This window comes from Corylus avellana, chromosome ca1 (genome assembly GCF_901000735.1).
Source record: "Corylus avellana chromosome ca1, CavTom2PMs-1.0".
NCBI lineage: Eukaryota > Viridiplantae > Streptophyta > Magnoliopsida > Fagales > Betulaceae > Corylus > Corylus avellana.
Genome location: NC_081541.1, coordinates 525,994 through 542,803, shown reverse-complemented (window position 1 = coordinate 542,803; position 16,810 = coordinate 525,994). Strand labels below are relative to the sequence as shown.

The window sequence follows — 16,810 nt, the reverse complement described above, 5'->3', positions numbered from 1 at the left end:
CTCTTTCTCCACTCTCCAACATTAACAAAAACATAATCTATTGGCCTAAAAATTCAAATTGGAGGTAATTATTCTTCTTAACCTTTTTTTTTTTTTTTTTCCAAACCAACAAAGTTTTAACATATTCTAATTTATATAAATTAAACTAAAATTAAAGGTCTTATCTTTTAATTCATTTGAATGTTTATGGATTTTTTTTTTTTTTGTCTAATTTACTCGGATTTTCAAGCATTTTTTCTCTACTTTTGAAAGCAATATTATTTTGCTTTTTTTTTTTTTTTAATATTTGGAATTATGTAGGTTTTATTTGTATTGAAATAAGATATATGATTTATTTGATTGCATTAAATCTTGATTGAAAGACCAACTTTTTTAAAGAGTAAACTGATTTTTTAACTTATTATTTTAAAAAGTGAACGGTTCATTTTTTTTCTCTCTCTATCTCTCTTTTTTTCCTCTCTCTCTCTCTCTCTCTCTCACTCTTTTATTTTATTTTTTTATTTTATTTTTATTTTTTCTCTCCAAGCACTCTCATTCCACATCTCTCTCTTGAACCGATTCATATCTCTCTCTCTCTCTCTCCTTTTTTTCCTCTCTCTCCACGTCTCTTTCTCTTTTTTCGCTCCAAGTCTTTCACTCTTATTCAACATCTCTCTCTCTCTTAATTTCAAAAAAAAAAAGACATCTTTCTACCTCCACTCTCCAACATTAATATCTCTCCTCTTTTTTCTCTCCATCTCTATCTTTCTCTTTCTCCACTCTCCAACATTAACAAAAACATAATCTATTGGCCTAAAAATTCAAATTGGAGGTAATTATTCTTCTTAACCCTTTTTTCTTTTCTTTTTTCAGACCAATAATGTTTTAACATATTCTAATTTATATAAATTAAACTAAAATTAAAGGTCTTATGTTTTAATTCATTTGAATGTTTATAGATTTGTGTTTTTTTTTTTTTGTGTGTAATTTACTCGGATTTTCAAGCATATTTTTAAGGTTTTTTTTTTTTTTTCTCTACTTTTGAAAGCAATATTATTTTGCCTTTTATTTTTAATATTCATAATTATATAGGTTTTATTTGTATTGAAATAAGATAGATGATTTATTTGATTGCATTAAATCTTGATTGAAAGATTTTATTTTATTTTGTATTCATAAATTTTTTTTCTCTCAAATATTGAGAATTATGTGAATTTTATTTGTATTTAAATATAACCTTTAGCATGTCTTTTTATTGAAAGAGTGATAATTGATTTTTTAACATGATTATTTTAGCCTGTAATTAATAATAAAAAAAAAATGAAGATGCGTTTAAATTTTAAAATCAAAGATAATAAAGAACCCTGCGCATAACGTGAGTTATATGCTAGGGTATATATGTATAAATAGATACATAGATACTTCTTCTTCACTTTTGTAGAGGTAACCAAAAAGAATTTTCCTTCCAAAATGCTTCTTCTTCATTTTTGTTAGAACACTTATCATATCATTTTTGGATTTATCTTTGTGTATCTATGTATAAATTCTTCACGAGTGTAAATTAATTATTTTTATGTTTGTTTCTCTAGAAAGTTTCATTGTATTGAAATATAATAGGTATCACACCAATAAGATTTTATGTTTTAATTAATTTGAATATTTTATTAGATTTTTTTTTCTTCGTTTTGTGATTTACTCAAATTTTCTAGCATTTTTTGGAAGTATTGAAAGAAATTTATTTGATTGCATTAAATATTGAGTGAAATGTGTGTTTTATTTTGTATTAAAAAGAAGAGAGAAGATTTTGTTTATTTTACTCTGTATTTTTTCTGAAATCATTAGAACTTTATGGATTTTATAAAAAAAATACATGTTTAATACAGTAATTTACTGGTTTATAACCTTTAGTATGCATTTTTACACATATATTTTAACTTATAATAAAAAGTAAGATGAGATGCGTTTAAGTTTTAAAATTAAATTATAATGAAGAATCCCGTGCATAGCGCGGGTTACATGCTAGTTTTTATTAATAAGTAAGATCAAGACTTTCTTTATTTATAGATAAGACCAAGACACTGTTAATTGTTTATCTTATCTTATCACTGTGTATTCATCTCGGAAATTAAGGGGAAAAAAACAAAAAAAAAAACTGAAAAAGGAGACTTGTGTACTTACTTTCTTTTTTCAGAAATTTAAATGGCTTTCGATTAACAAAACAATTTTCTAGAATTACTACTGTACAAGAAAGACATTTTTATGTGCGTTAAGGTAATTGGGCCATTGGCAATGACATATCAATATATTACAATACTATCTTATTTATATTGATATGTCATTGCCAATGGCCCAATTACCTTAACGCACATAAAAATGTCTTTCTTGTACAGTAGTAATTATATATATATATATGATTATAAAAAAAAAAAAAAAAAAAAAAATTATATATATATATATATATATAATTTGGCATTCATTTTACTCGAACCAACAAAAACAATGTTCCTTTCGACCATTAAATTATGTGTCTTTTTTTAAAAAAATGCACTTCTTTACTTGCCATTTGAACATATAAATTTTTTATCTTTCAAATCACAATTTTTTTAAAAAAAAAATACACTCAAGTCGAACACTTTTTAGCAATTATCTTTAAAAACACGCATTTCACCTATTAATTAATTGTGCTCTCTTACTGATTAATCGTTAATCCCATCTAACTACAGAGGGGATTAGGGAGAAAACCGAATATTAAATCATTACAATTTATCACGGTTTTGGTGGACTGCCTTCAAAGCTATTCAGTATACATTCAGATACCTTACTAAAATCATCTATACATTTCCGATCCATAATCAGCAAACTAACGACGCAGTGAACTCACTAAATCCCATCTCCACTGGATTTATTCTCCAAAAATTCATAGAATTATTTTACAAGAACGATAATTTATCATAGAAGTTCAAATATGGATTACATTTTTGCTTTTTCCTGTGGCGATCTGATACTCAAATGCAACTAACAGTGAAATGAACTGTACAAACCTGTTCTTCCATGCAAGAGAACCAGATATCAGAACACCAACATGGATGGATGACGGGCTAAATTTGACGCAAACCTCTTGTTCTATCGTGAGTTCCCACAAGTCACTAAAACTTTGCTTTGAGGGAAGAATGTCCGCAGAATGTATCTTCTATTAAAGCCAGAATGTTTATCAACCAACTGCTCTAACCATCACTTTAGTTCAAGTGGGTTAACTCAGCCTGCAATGCAGTCCTTTCGACAGCCATCCACCAATCATCATCTTCATCGTTAATGCTCTCCTGCTTGTAAAAAATAAAATTGAAAAGGTTACTAGAAAAGTAGAGATTGGATGGTTTGAGAATGAATTATGTTTTTCGCCACTTCATTTCTGACAATCATTCGAAGTCTTGAGCTTTGACTATTGAATTGTCTAATTAACTTATGAGAAAGTATACATTTCAAACCACAAATTCAAAAGCCAGTGTACCAATGTTGTTGCATAGGGCTATGCACCTACCAATACCATTTTGACCTGAACCGACTACAATGTCTTCTCAAAACATGTACATCCATCCTATATACAAAAAAGCTCAGCTCACGATTAAATAAATTTTAAAAAATGAAGCTCCTTTTTCTTTGGAGGAACAAAGGGAAGTGGTGGGGGTTATATTCTTGAACTCTTAACGTCATGAACACTACTCACTTTATTTCCGTAATTATCATCTATTCATCATCATCCTTTTATTAATTTTTTTTTTTGTTCTTTATCTCACTGCTATAATAATTGTTATTATTTTGGGCTATCTCATGCCAAAGTGCTTTAATGTGATATGGGTACGCTGACAGAAACAATGAGGAGGACACCTTAACAGATTCATTTATCATTAAAGGGCAAGATCATACTCCAAATTAGATTTGCATTCTACTAACAAAGAAGAAAGAGTGGTTGTAGGGGGCAGGGGGATGATGTTGACTTCTCTTCAAACTAAGATATCTAGTGAAGTGGCTGCAATCATGTCAAGAAGCATAAGCCTGTTAATTAACCATAACATGTGCTTCCTATGACCAGTTTGTCAAAGTTTTTGTAGCACACAGTTGAGACATAGCTTTAGTTGGCGTCAGGGGTTCTTGTCCTAGTGAAAACCAGAAGCGAAAACAAATATTGTAATATGTATAAGCATCATAAGTATACTAACCATGTTGCTGACTTCCACTGTATCTTTCTTGTTTTCAATATCATTTGCAACTCTTATGGCTTCAAACCACCAAGGGTCTTTGGTGCAGCTGTTTGTAATGTTTGCATCATTGTAAAGCAGGAGACTTTCCTCATTAGTATTAATAAATTGTAGGTCGAGGTTATTAACTGTTGGTCCACCATGACTCTCCATTTGATCGGAATGAAAGAAAACTGAAGGATTGGGTATGATACCTATTGGAATTGGCCGTAAAGGAGATCTGTAACCTAGTGCCATTAGTAAGCTTTGTTAAATGTGATCACCATGCATTAAGAATTTAAAATTGATCATTTAAGTTACTCCAGTGAACCTTTGCAATCAGGATCATGACATTTCTGATAATAAACAGCCCTTCTCAGGTCAACAACGTACATCACTGCACCAATTAAACATTGATGCACATTAGTCTCTATGCCTTGAACATAAGCTATAAGATGACAAGACGCACCCATACTTTTTTAAGAGAAAAAACAAACAAAAACAAAAGAACAAAAACTCAAGTAATATCTTTAAAGTATTCTGGTAATCAGATGGTAAGTATGACCAAAAGAACAAGTGCTTCTATTACCCATGATAAATTTGACAAGAAAGGATAAATAGCAAGGAACTTTTAAGGCTAGCATATACAGAAATAACTAAAACCTACCATGATTGCTTTTATGCTGTCTACCAATGCGCTCACAGTATCTATTTCTTGACATGCTGTAGACAATCAGTCCATATTCAGAGAACCAATACCAGCTTCGAATTTTTCCTACAATTACATAAAAAAATATCAACAAGGTGAAAGAATAAATAAAAAAGGCAGAACTATGTACACATGCCGTTTCATAACTGCATTGTGAAGGCAAAACTATTTAAAAAGGAAAAAGAAAGAAAGTTTTGATTCATATGGATGTTTCCCCCTTGCGCAAACAAACAATTAAAAAATTAATCTCCTAATCAACAAAAGGAAAGAACACAAAAGCTGAATTAATTCAATGAAAGTAACCTCATCCCTTAATATTACACAAAACTTTAACACAGAACTCAAAGGGCTGCAGGATTTTGGCAATCTAAAAATTTGTAGGATTGAGCTCAAGGTATATTTTGGTTGAAAGGCCAAATTTAACGAGAGATGAGACCAGAAACACACTAAAATACGAGCAGACAGGAGTAAGTACTATTATTTGGACAGGCAGATATCTCAGGCATAAATCTATCATATTAAATCATATAATAGCCACATATAAACTTACTAGAAAAGCTCCTGTTGTAGCCCAGGTTTTAAGCAAGGAAAATTTTAGAACAATAAAATAAAAATGAACAAAAATAAAATTCTTTTACATTATTCAGAGTATATGACTGGAAAAAAGGTAACACCTGACACAGTGCCAATGGAGGCAATGTATTCTACAAATTTGTCCACAGCTGGAAATGGTGACTTTCCAAGGAAGTATGGCGTAGTAAGATCACTTGTGCAAGCACTCAATGCAAATTCTTGAGAAGCACTGCAATATGTTCCAAAATTATGATTCACCTGCGATGAGAAAGACTTTCTATTGTTATAGATCAATTTTCAATACAAAATGTACAAGCAACTTCCATATACCAACAATGGTTTCTCCTTAATCTTAGCAGAAGATTAAGACATGTGAAACCTGTGAGCTATAGAATGTTTTGAATGGCAGCATGAAACATATCTAGTATTCCCCCTTATAATATGATGACAAAACAATTTAGAGTCCAAAAATACCTCGGTATCAAAGTGAAGGGTTTTCGCACAATCTAAATCCATTTTGCAGACTAGAAGCTTCTCGCAATCAACATCCATATTGCAGATCAAGGACGCCATGAACATGTCTTCCTCGCTCTGTTATTTAATGACATTATAGATTAATTAATACATACTAACTGTAAAAGAATAATGAACCACCAGAAACACAATAAAAAAAAGACAGGTTTCTGTCTTTATCATGTTGATCATGAAGACGAATATATTTGTTAGGATCGGCCTTGCTGGGAGGTGATCCTACACCTCAATGAAACTTAGAAAAGGCGCACAATATTTTACTTTGTGTTTCACAGAGCAAAAGAGGGAAACAAATGTGGATAATATTGCGATTAATACTAGTTAGTAAAAGCAATACAACCTTGTCTTGCTTACAAGTCACAAACAAGTCTAAGCCTTCGTAAAACTAATGGAGCCATCAAAGAGAACCTTTTTTTTTTTTGATTTGTTGCACTATAGGAGTGCAAAATATCATGGGTGCCACAGGTAAGGCTGGAAATCTAAAACTAGAAGGCACCCACATGGACAGGACCCAAGCTTTTCTTAGAATTATATAAAAGAGCATATTGCTAATGAGAAGAGCATCTGAATAGCTCCTGTATTGATTTATAAGATTTTATGCAATTAGAAAATATATTGCTTAGTTTAATACTTTTAAGTGTAAATAAAATCTTGAGATAGTAAGTACCATACCATGTCCTCACATTTGAGTCTCCCTGTAGGTAAAAGCACAGAAGTTTTCCCTGCCTTCGATGATAAAGCTAAACGAAAGCAGCGATTTCTAGAATAGACAGCATTGTCCACAAAAAGTTGGCTTGAGGACTCAGTGGAGCTTGAATCTTTTTTCACAAGCAATTTTTCAAATCTTCGATCACTTGTCCTTGCACTTAGAATCCGAGAGCATATCTGGTAATATGTCATCATACAGTGACAACAGTTGATATTTCTACAAAAAAAAAAGGAACAAAACATTCTAGTGACTCAAGTAGATTCTGTTCTAGCAGGCTAACAAAAAGAGGCCTGCATGACATAAGACTTCGCGACTAACTTATTTATTAACTTTATATTTCATAAGTTAGATGGAATTTAGAAAGTTGTGGAAGATGCAATAGAAAAAACAAATTATAATATTAACAGGAATAGTCTTAACCTTGATCTTTAATTAGCAAAGAAAAAGACGCATCCCCAACAATCAGTATTAAATAAAATTTGATATGCTTTCTTAGTGAGGCATACCTCGGCAATAAATGCACCTGCATGTGAATTGTCCTTGAAAGCAGTCTTTGGAATACGAATAATTAAATGACGGGAAAATTTTTCTGCATAAAAGAATCAATATCATCTAAAAGCTCCTGATAGAACTGCATGCAATACACAAAACTTTTCATCTCATAAATTGTATAATGAAGACCTAGGACAAGCATTTACCATACTACAGTAACTTGGAACATTTCTCTCTCTCTGAGTTCTAATTATGAACCGAGTATGTGTAAGGGCGAGGAATGGGCTAGACAACTTTTGGCCTGAGCCATTCGGTCTTCTGATTAATGTATTTTTTGATACGTATACTAGATGCAGTAGAGGCAGACTTCTGCTTAATGTATACTATTAATGCATTTGTTTGGTGTTCAACAAGTTGAAACTCATCATGGTTGTTAACAGATTTATTATTAAATCAGGAAAGGCAGACTTCTAAGGCTGGATATTACCAAATTTCAACACCCTGCAGGAGAATAGTGCACTCTACAACTTCAGGATCCACAGACTAATAGATTATTAAAAAAAAAAAAAAACAGCTAAAAACTGTCCTTCAGAAGAAGGAAAAACAGTATTAGCTCAAAAAGTATTGTTAGCAAAACATATGGCATATAATGCTAATTTCAAGGACACTAATGTAATGACGAAGCAAACATCTTTTTAAAAATCCATCATGTCCAATGATTTTTCATTTATTAAACAACTCCAATGAGACTAAAAATCTAGTTCTCATCATACCCCTATCAAAAGGAAAGTTAATACTTCAGAACATGGCCGAAGTTTGCATCTTAATTCAGAATGACCTTGATTTTGATTTAACTCTGGCTGGCTACAACTCATCATGAAAAGAAATGAACAAGGAAGGCTTCTATTTAATGGGCAATTCAGAAATTGAATCAAACTAAAATAAGTAGAACATATATCATAAAGTTGCTTGCTAAATCTCATAACATATGTAAATGAAGGACGTCAAAAACAGATGATTAGGGACTGTAGCCCACACGTACTAGAAAACCTTACCTTCAGTGGAGGAATCAAGCTCTACTACCCATTCCAGGTTTCCTTGAATGGAGTATTTGTCAAGTAAGGCTTCTAAAATGACTGATATCAAGAGATCAACCATTTCATCTCCATTATTTTCTGGGTTTGCTCTCTTATTGAACTCCAAATCAAAGTAAAGATGGCATGGAAAACCCTAGAAGCAGAATAATTTCAAACTGTAAGACATCAAAGCAAATGCACTCACATGTATTAATTTAAGAAAGAAATATGAAGAGGATGCTACCTCCTGAATCACCTCATAATGATGACGGTATTTGGAATCCATATTTTTGTACCTGAAATTTAGCAAAACAGCAGTGCAAACACTGTAAGACGGAACGAACTTCAAATGTTTAATATCTTATGAAAAGAGGAAAAATCAGGACAACCTTTTCCAAAACTCCTTATACGTTGAGACAAGGAACCTTCTTTGACCATTAAAGTGATCTTGATAACTAAAAACGTGAACATGCACATGCTCTTTGGCAAACTTCATTGCTTCATCCTGCCTAGGAAACGTAGCCCATATTTCCTCCCTAAACAAGCAAAGGACCTAAGTCGAGTCATAGTGTAAAACTTACAGCACAAGAAAAGATACTCATTGAAGCAAAGAAGGGAAGAAGTAGGATCTCACAAGTACCTCAAGCTCAATTTACTTTGTTCGGTGAGATCGACACGAATTTGATGTAACAATTGCAACAAGCTGGATGGTCTTTTTGGAGGAACACCATGTGGAGACCCATAGAATACGATCGGAGAGATCTGCTTCCCGCGGTTAATTTTGTTTTCTTTAACTATTGTTGAATCAAACTGACGCAATAACAAAAATATCATTTAGTGATCGAAGCAGTAGAATAAACACCCTAGCATGGTTTTTCAACCAACAAGTACAATAGAAAGAACAGCAATTTCAGCATTATTCACCATTAACTCAGAGCCAAAATTAATTACATTAATTATTTATTCCTTATTGTTTCCAATAATAATAATAATAATCATGATTAGGATGATGAGTCTATACCTTCTCAATGGAAAGCTGTACATCTGTTGCTTCGTTCTGTCTTTGTCCAGCTGATCCTGGAGATAGAATGCTAGAAGGTGTAGAGGCCTCATGTGTTGAACACCCATGCTTCGATTTTCTTTTTCTTCTTTTTCTTTCTCTAAAAGCAGATTCTGGAAAAGAAAGTGAACCGAATTTCTCAAATCATATATAACTCAATTTTTTGAAACGTGAAATAAACCTCGACCGAGGCCCTAATTAGCAGCTTAAGACCATAGAATGAGCGAAACAAAGAATGAACCTAAATTACCGTACTAGATAAGTTTCCTTTAGTTTTCAATGTTTTCTTAGTAAAACCAAACGGGGATGAGTGAGAAATGGGAGCTTACGGGGGGGAGAGAAACCGCACTTGAAGCACTCAAACAATCGATCAACGTCGTCCATGGGGTTCGCTGACATTTTCTAGGGTTTTCTTTTCTATCTCCCAAATGAGTGGATTGTAGTTTTTGGCCATTCTACCGTGAAAGCGGGAATTTAATGTTTGAAAAGAGAGTGGACTCACTCGTGGGCCAATTATAGGGGCCCAGTAGGGAGGTGGGTCGTGCGAATTGGAAAGCCCGAAAAAAAAAAAAAAAAATCCTACACCATTTTTTTTTATCTCATTTTATCTCTAAACTTGACAATAATTTTAAAATTATCATTAAATTTGAAAATTTTATGTCATTTTTTATGTTTACAGTTTGAGCACAGGAAAATATTTTTCGTTTGTTAAATTTTTATTTTTTGTCTTTTGTTTTCTCTTCTAAAAAATATATATTAACAAATAACTCAAACACAAAACACAAAAACAATCTTTTACTTTTCACATTTATCTCACCTCAGAATAATTATTTTTTTTTAAAAAAAAAAAAACCCTTAAAATATGTTACCAAATCAAATATAGCCTAAAAGTTTGTCAAAGAAAATGACTTTCCATTAAAAAAATAAAAGAAAAGAAAAGAAAAAGGAACTCCTAGTTCCATGGGAGAGTTGATTATTCGGGTCTCCATCGAATTTTTTTTTGCAAGAATTTTTTTAGTGGTACTTTTATTCCTTTCTAATGTGAAGGTTTTATGGTTCAATGCGTTGTGAGTGAAACAATTGTCAGTCAAGGCTTCATCCATCATGAATAAAAAATAGTGTAAGAATATAGAGAAAATTAAAAATGGCGAAGCTGGCCGTTCATAACCAAAAATGATCTTTCAAAATAAATGCCATATGAACAATATTGCAATGACCATTCAAAAATGGTGAAGCTGACAGTCACCCTCAAGTTAAATAATAAAAAAATAATGTTACTTGTGCTTTCTTTCTGCACTTCCTTGAAATGGCCAGTGACTTCACTCTGTACTTGTTATATGAATATGATCTTGTTTGCAATCAACTAGTGTTATGTGATTCATATTGTAATTGGGGGATGACACTTTTTTCTTTTTTTGTTTATAGCATCTTTTCAATGGAGAACTCTTCCTTCACCAATATACCCTGGCTGTTGAATTTGAGAATTGATGGTTGGTTTGTTAATGTAATTTAAAGGGTGTTTTTTGTTTTTGATTTAAAAAAAAAAAAAAATGTTATGACGTGACGTAACCATAAAAAAGTTCTTTGGTAAATGTCTTGTGTTTTGGATTATTTGTTAATGTTTTTGTTTTGAGAATATACGACAAAAATAGAAGAAAATTTTATCAAACGAAGCCAATATTACTTCTCATTAGGAACCAGAAGAAAATAAATACACACACAAAAAAGGGTGGCCAAGACCTCTCAAACCATTATCTAACAACCAAAACTACACTTTTCAATGGCACTGCTATAATAGATGAATCACTTGTGCCTAGTATTATTCTTCCTCTGCTTCAACTTTTGAGATAGATAATATATCATCATCTAGGTGTTAATAGGGGAAGGTGGATAGGATGAGGAATAGATAAAGAATATAGCTGAGAAGAAAAAAGAAATTATGTATATGTATTCTCCTGTTATGGCCAATGCCAGTCAATTCTTTGACTTCCAATAACTTTTCAGTAAGCCCGAGTGCCATTTCTTGGCCTTTTAATTGATTTTAATTGTGTCTGACGGTGATAGTTCTTAACAAAGGAGTTTTTTCCCATGCCCCATTATCATTCTTAATGCTTCAACAAGAGCAACTTGTCTCTTCAGAATCAACAGAGACAAAATTTGGGTGTTGGACTTTTGAGTTCGAAGATTCTGTAAATATCTTCAGAAGCTTTGCTCGCCAGCTTCATCCAAAGTCCACATCCATTTGGGAATTTGTTATGTGTCTGTAAATGACCACCTGTCTATAAATCCAACCCCTCTAGAGACTGTTTATGCAATTATAATCTTTTGCTCCTTTTATTTGTTTTTTGGCTAATGGAAGCGGATGACACGCCATGTTGCCAGCCCTTGTTTTGGGCGTATCTAATAATAAGTTTAGTACTTTTGGCATTTGCAGGTATCACATCAGGCCTTGCTTTAGGACTCTTGTCCTTCAGCCAAGTTGATCTTGAGGTCCTCATTAAGGCTGGGCAGCCACAAGCACAGAAGAATGCAGGTTTTTGTTTAGTTGTTACAGCATTCTGAAATTCAATGACTTGGTCCTTCAATTCATTTTTAAATCTTTTATCAACTGCTTATTCATCTGCAGCAAAGGTTATGGCAGTTGTTAAGAACGAGCATTTACTTTTATGTACCCTCCTCACTGGCAAATCACTAGCAATGGCGGTATGTCGTGTATATATACATTGTGCAAGTCTATATTCTGAAGTAAATTGGTTCTAAATATTGTGTAATTGAAGGCACTGCCCATTTTCATGGACTCAATTATACCAGCTTGGGTTGCCATTCTTGTGTCAACGGCCTTTGTACTTGCATTTGTAGAGGTGATTTTTTTTTTTTTTTTTATTGCTAAATGCAGTTTTATTGTTGAAACAAAACAATGCATGGTTAGTAGGTTATTTATTCTTTTTGTTTTCTGTAGATCATCCCTCAAGCTGTGTGTTCTCGTTATGCACTGAGTCTTGGTGCAAAACTTGCTACCTTTGTTAGTCTGCTTCTGCTGGTCTTCTTCCCTGTATCATGTCCAATCAGTAGGGTAATTTCTATGTCTTATATAACTTGGCATTTGAGTTTCATCTGATTCATGCCACACATTTTCCTAATATGTTATGATGGGTGCATGCATGGGTTGAATTCTACAATTCTTTGTGGTCGTTCTTAAATGAAACAAGCAAAAAGCAATACCAAACATTAACATAAGTGAAGTGAGGTGGAAAAAAGTGCAAATCTTGTTTCTTTCCCATGTATGATGTGATGTGGGTTAACTGAATGGCTCGATTTTGGCCTATTCATGGACATGCTTGACTCTTCTTCTTCTTTTTTTCATGAATAAATGGCTTAGATTGATGATAAAAGGAATAATTTTCAGATCAAATCTTTTGGACCTAGTAAGGCATACCAACAATATATAAGACTGTAAATAATGGCCTTTGCTTCTATGTTTTGCTTGGCAATGAGGAAACTTATCTTTAACAATATGTTTGAAATTCCTATTTTGGCAGCTCTTAGATTGGTTTTTTGGGAAAGGTCATGGTTCACTTTCAAGACGAGCAGAACTGAAGACATTGGTGGATTTGCATGCAAATGAGGTTGTCTTATTTTCAATCTCAAACTGCATACCATATGATTGCATATTTGGTGGTTGATAGTGTTACTAATTGATATTCTGGTGTTCTTTGTTAGGCAGGGAGAGGTGGAGACTTATCACTTCATGAAACTTCTATTATTACCGGTGCTTTGGATTTAGCAGAAAAAATTGCTAAAGATGCCATGACACCAATATCAGAGATTTTTTCTCTTGATATAAATTCCAAACTCGACATGTATGTCCCCCTTTTTATCTCTGAATGGTAAGTGCAATTCCTTCATACCTCATGTTATTTACAATAACAGTTCATCTCCATTGTTAGGCATACAATGGGTTTAATCATGAGCAAAGGTCACAGTCGTATACCTATCTACTCTGGATATCCAACAAATATTGTTGGAGTCATTCTGGTAAGCAAGTCAGCAACAAAAGTTTACTATCAACTCATAGGTCTGAGTTAGTTTCTGCAATTACCTTAAATACTTCAGTTAATCATTTTGTATCTCTCGTTGATTACTTGATTTATTATTACCGTACACAATAAAGATGAATAATATGGAATCGAAAAGGAGATAATCGAAATATAGATTTACGTGGTTTGGCAAGGTGCTTACGTCCACAGAAAGTGCGGCTATATTTTACTATTAATGATTAATGGTTACAACATAACATATATATATAAGAAAACTCTAATTGTATCGACGTATTTTGGAAAATCCCACTCCGTGAACGTTGCTTCGTTCCGTTCACTCCACTTCGTCTAATCGGCCAACTACTGGTATTCAAATATTACTCTCTATACTTGAGAGAATATGAGCCACTAGTTCCAACATGATTACTGTATGCTCGGACATCATTCAAATTCAGCCCAAGTATGCTATATTAACCACTCACATTTGTAACATATTTTCAATGTGAGACATAATATTTTTACACTAACACATGTATACTCAACAATCTTCTTTCAAGTGTAAGTCTATCATCACATTGCTACATCTTTCTCTCAAACGAAAGTTATTTTCTTTTCTTTTTATCAATCTTACGGGTCTTCTTCAGAATCACTTGTGTCGTGGACCTCTAGTATTTGCCTACACCATAAACTTGTGCCCCTTACTCTATGGATCCTCATCCATGTCCGAACCTTGCACTTTTGCTCTATTGACACTTTAGGAAGTCTTTCAGTGATACCATAATATAGTATGTTAGGACACCACTCAACCCAAAAGATTAAATCTTATGTGCTTAGGCCCAACTATGCTATATTAACCACTCAAAGTTGTGACAATTTTCCAATGTGAGAGTCAATCTTTTTACACTTTGTCTTGTGAATTAGCAAATTCTCACAGCTTATAGTAGAAGAGTAAGTGAAAGGTTTTCAAACAATCACCAGTTTCAAGTCAAATGGAGAAAATGTGCTCAGATGATACACATTTCTAGTACAGTCAGTTGATGCAGCAATATGTTTGGTGTCAAGTAACCACAATACTAACATTTTCTGGATTTAGGTTAAGAATTTGATCTTCTGCCGCCCTGAAGAAGAAATTCCAATCAAATATACGGCAATCAGGAAAATTTCTAGGTATCAATTTTTACAACATTACAAATTTTGTTAAATGTTGCTGTTGTTTTTGCCTAATGATGGCATACCTCTGTATATCCTTTGTCATAGGGTATATGACAATTGGCCACTCTATGATGTACTGCATTTATTTGAGAAGGGTCACTGCCAAATGGCTGTTGTTATTCAGAGTAAGGAGGATGCTAACAACATAGCAAATAATGCAATCGGCAACACTAGCATGTTTACTATAAATACTAATTCCAGTTCATATCCACTGCCTGCAGAGCACAGAGGTAGCAAATAGTACAATACTGTTTTCGTCTCTCACATTTTATGTAAATTAATTATTAATATAAAGTTTGAATTCATGGAAAACCACCACTATCTTGGGACTGAAAGGTTGTATATCTGGATCTTACAGAATTATCTTCAATTGATGAGAAAGAGTATCTGAGTAACTCCACAGATGCATCTTCTCTTTTTTCAATTGAAACAGACTATTATAGTGCTGTAATGACAAATGTCATTGAGAAAGATGAAAATTTGCATCCTCAGTATAAAAAAAGGGAACAAGGGGGTGGAAAGACTTTACAGGATTATTTAGAATCTCATCGAGGAAATTTGGATGAGGGGGTCATTGGAATCATCATAATGCAAGATGTTATGGAGGAACTGCTACAGGTAATGTTAAGAAGTTATAGTTCATTTGATTGAAGCTTAACTAGAGTTGCATATTTTATGATTCTCATAGTTAGCTGATATTGACACCATTCATATGACTTGGGTGCAAGTTGCTTTAGTAGATGGTAAAATATTAATTAAATGATGATTTAATATGATATTAGAGTAGAGGTCGTAGTCTATCTCACTGAGAAAGTAATCAGTGTCAAGAGAAGAGCAAAGGATTAAACAGAATTTTGCTTTCCACATGACCCTGCATTGCCAGACCAATGCACTCCTTACTATAATAGATGCAATTAATCTTTTGTATGAATTAATTTTCTAGTGGTTTAATAATAATCAATCATAAGAACAATAGTGATTTTAAAAGTTGAGTGACACAAGGACACAAAAGTGACTTATAACATTACTCAATTTTGATAAACCCCCGTTAGGATTGTTCGTTAAATCCTAATGGAGGGGTGAAATAAATTTAAAAATAAAAAAATAAAAATGGATACATTAGGATTGTTGGGATTGATACCTTTTAAAAAATTAAATATGGACATACCTCTGTTAGGATTGTTCGTTAAATCCTAGTGGAGGGGTGAAATAAAAGAAAAAAATTAAAAAAAAATGGATACATTAGGATTGCTTGGATTGATAACTTAAAAAAAATTAAATATGGACACACCTCTACTAGGATTGTTAGTTAAATCTTAATGGAGGGATGAAATAAAAAAATAATAATAATTTTTTAAAAAATGGCTTTTAAATTTTAAGGGTATAAATGCAAAAATGATGAAAGATTAGTGAATTTAAAAAAATAATAAATAAATAAATTAAATGACATTTACGTGCACCGATTGAGAAGTTTGTCTGAATTTTTGGGGATCAAAGAAGAAGGCCCACGTTCGCTTTAATTAAAAAAAAAAAAAAAAAAAAAAAGGGCCCAATAAAAAAGGGATATCCCCCAAGCATGTGTGAACGGCCCAATAAAGAAAGGGCCGAAACAAATAAATTAGCATTAAGAAATTGCTTCTGCACGATCACAAGATCGCTCTGAACCATTTGTACAAGAAGTCAAGAACGTAAGGGGTTGAAGCCTGAAGGAGTTCGTAGCTGTAGTCAGTCGTGGTTCTTGAACGAGGTGGGTGACTGGCGTTACCGCGTGAGTGACGAAAGTGGTCCACTATTTTTAACGTTTTGGTGAGAGTCGATGGGAACAGCTCGTGCTTCGGTCGGCGCTACAAATCCCGCCAAACACGCGGTGTTGATGTACACTTCAAAAAAAAAAAAAAAAAATTAAGGTTGAGCTTTCCCTTTCTTATTCAAACTCTATGCGTCTGTGATTACATGCATGGCTGATGAAGTCTAGAAGCGATTTAAACATGCAATATTTTATTGTGTATATTTTATCGTGTATATTTTGTTCTCTTAAATATACGGCAATAATGGAAGGTTTAGAGTGACAATAATCAATTGCTAACATGTGCAAACACGTGTGTGACCTCTAATTAAATATACATGTCCTTGTCTATAAGATGAGGGGACGAAACTATACAATGATGATTTTTTAGAAATAAGAACAAGAAATACA

General features: G+C 32.9%; 2 protein-coding genes across 2 annotated transcripts; one reads left to right on the top strand and one right to left on the bottom strand.

The window, feature by feature from the left end:
- Positions 1–2,976: 2,976 nt before the first annotated feature.
- On the bottom strand, positions 2,977–9,785 carry LOC132162680 (uncharacterized). Its single transcript, XM_059572950.1, has 14 exons — positions 9,694–9,785; positions 9,326–9,477; positions 8,945–9,114; positions 8,694–8,840; positions 8,549–8,600; positions 8,284–8,458; positions 7,243–7,325; positions 6,700–6,912; positions 5,971–6,087; positions 5,598–5,754; positions 4,882–4,989; positions 4,546–4,611; positions 4,197–4,462; positions 2,977–3,299 (listed from the first exon to the last, which is right to left on the bottom strand). The coding sequence occupies exons 1-14, from the start codon at positions 9,761–9,763 to the stop codon at positions 3,216–3,218; spliced, it is 1,860 nt and encodes a 619-aa protein (XP_059428933.1). The 5' UTR covers positions 9,764–9,785; the 3' UTR covers positions 2,977–3,215.
- A 1,931-nt stretch (positions 9,786–11,716) lies between these two features.
- Positions 11,717–15,264, top strand: LOC132189398 (DUF21 domain-containing protein At5g52790-like). The gene is made up of 10 exons (XM_059604139.1): positions 11,717–11,897; positions 11,991–12,067; positions 12,142–12,225; positions 12,324–12,437; positions 12,904–12,990; positions 13,085–13,224; positions 13,312–13,399; positions 14,495–14,568; positions 14,659–14,777; positions 14,972–15,264. Exons 1-10 carry the CDS (start codon positions 11,717–11,719, stop codon positions 15,262–15,264), a joined length of 1,257 nt encoding a protein of 418 aa, XP_059460122.1.
- Positions 15,265–16,810: the final 1,546 nt, after the last annotated feature.

Coding starts and splice junctions, on each gene's coding strand:
- LOC132189398 (XM_059604139.1), top strand. CDS start 11,717: ATGGAAGCGGATGACACGCCATGTTGCCAGCCCTTGTTTTGGGCGTAT. Junction 11,898..11,990: donor ACAAGCACAGAAGAATGCAG/GTTTTTGTTTAG, acceptor ATTCATCTGCAG/CAAAGGTTATGGCAGTTGTT. Junction 12,438..12,903: donor TATCATGTCCAATCAGTAGG/GTAATTTCTATG, acceptor CTATTTTGGCAG/CTCTTAGATTGGTTTTTTGG.
- LOC132162680 (XM_059572950.1), bottom strand. CDS start 9,763: ATGTCAGCGAACCCCATGGACGACGTTGATCGATTGTTTGAGTGCTTC. Junction 9,478..9,693: donor GTGCGGTTTCTCTCCCCCCC/GTAAGCTCCCAT, acceptor TTTCTTTTCCAG/AATCTGCTTTTAGAGAAAGA. Junction 8,841..8,944: donor CAAAGTAAATTGAGCTTGAG/GTACTTGTGAGA, acceptor TTGCTTGTTTAG/GGAGGAAATATGGGCTACGT.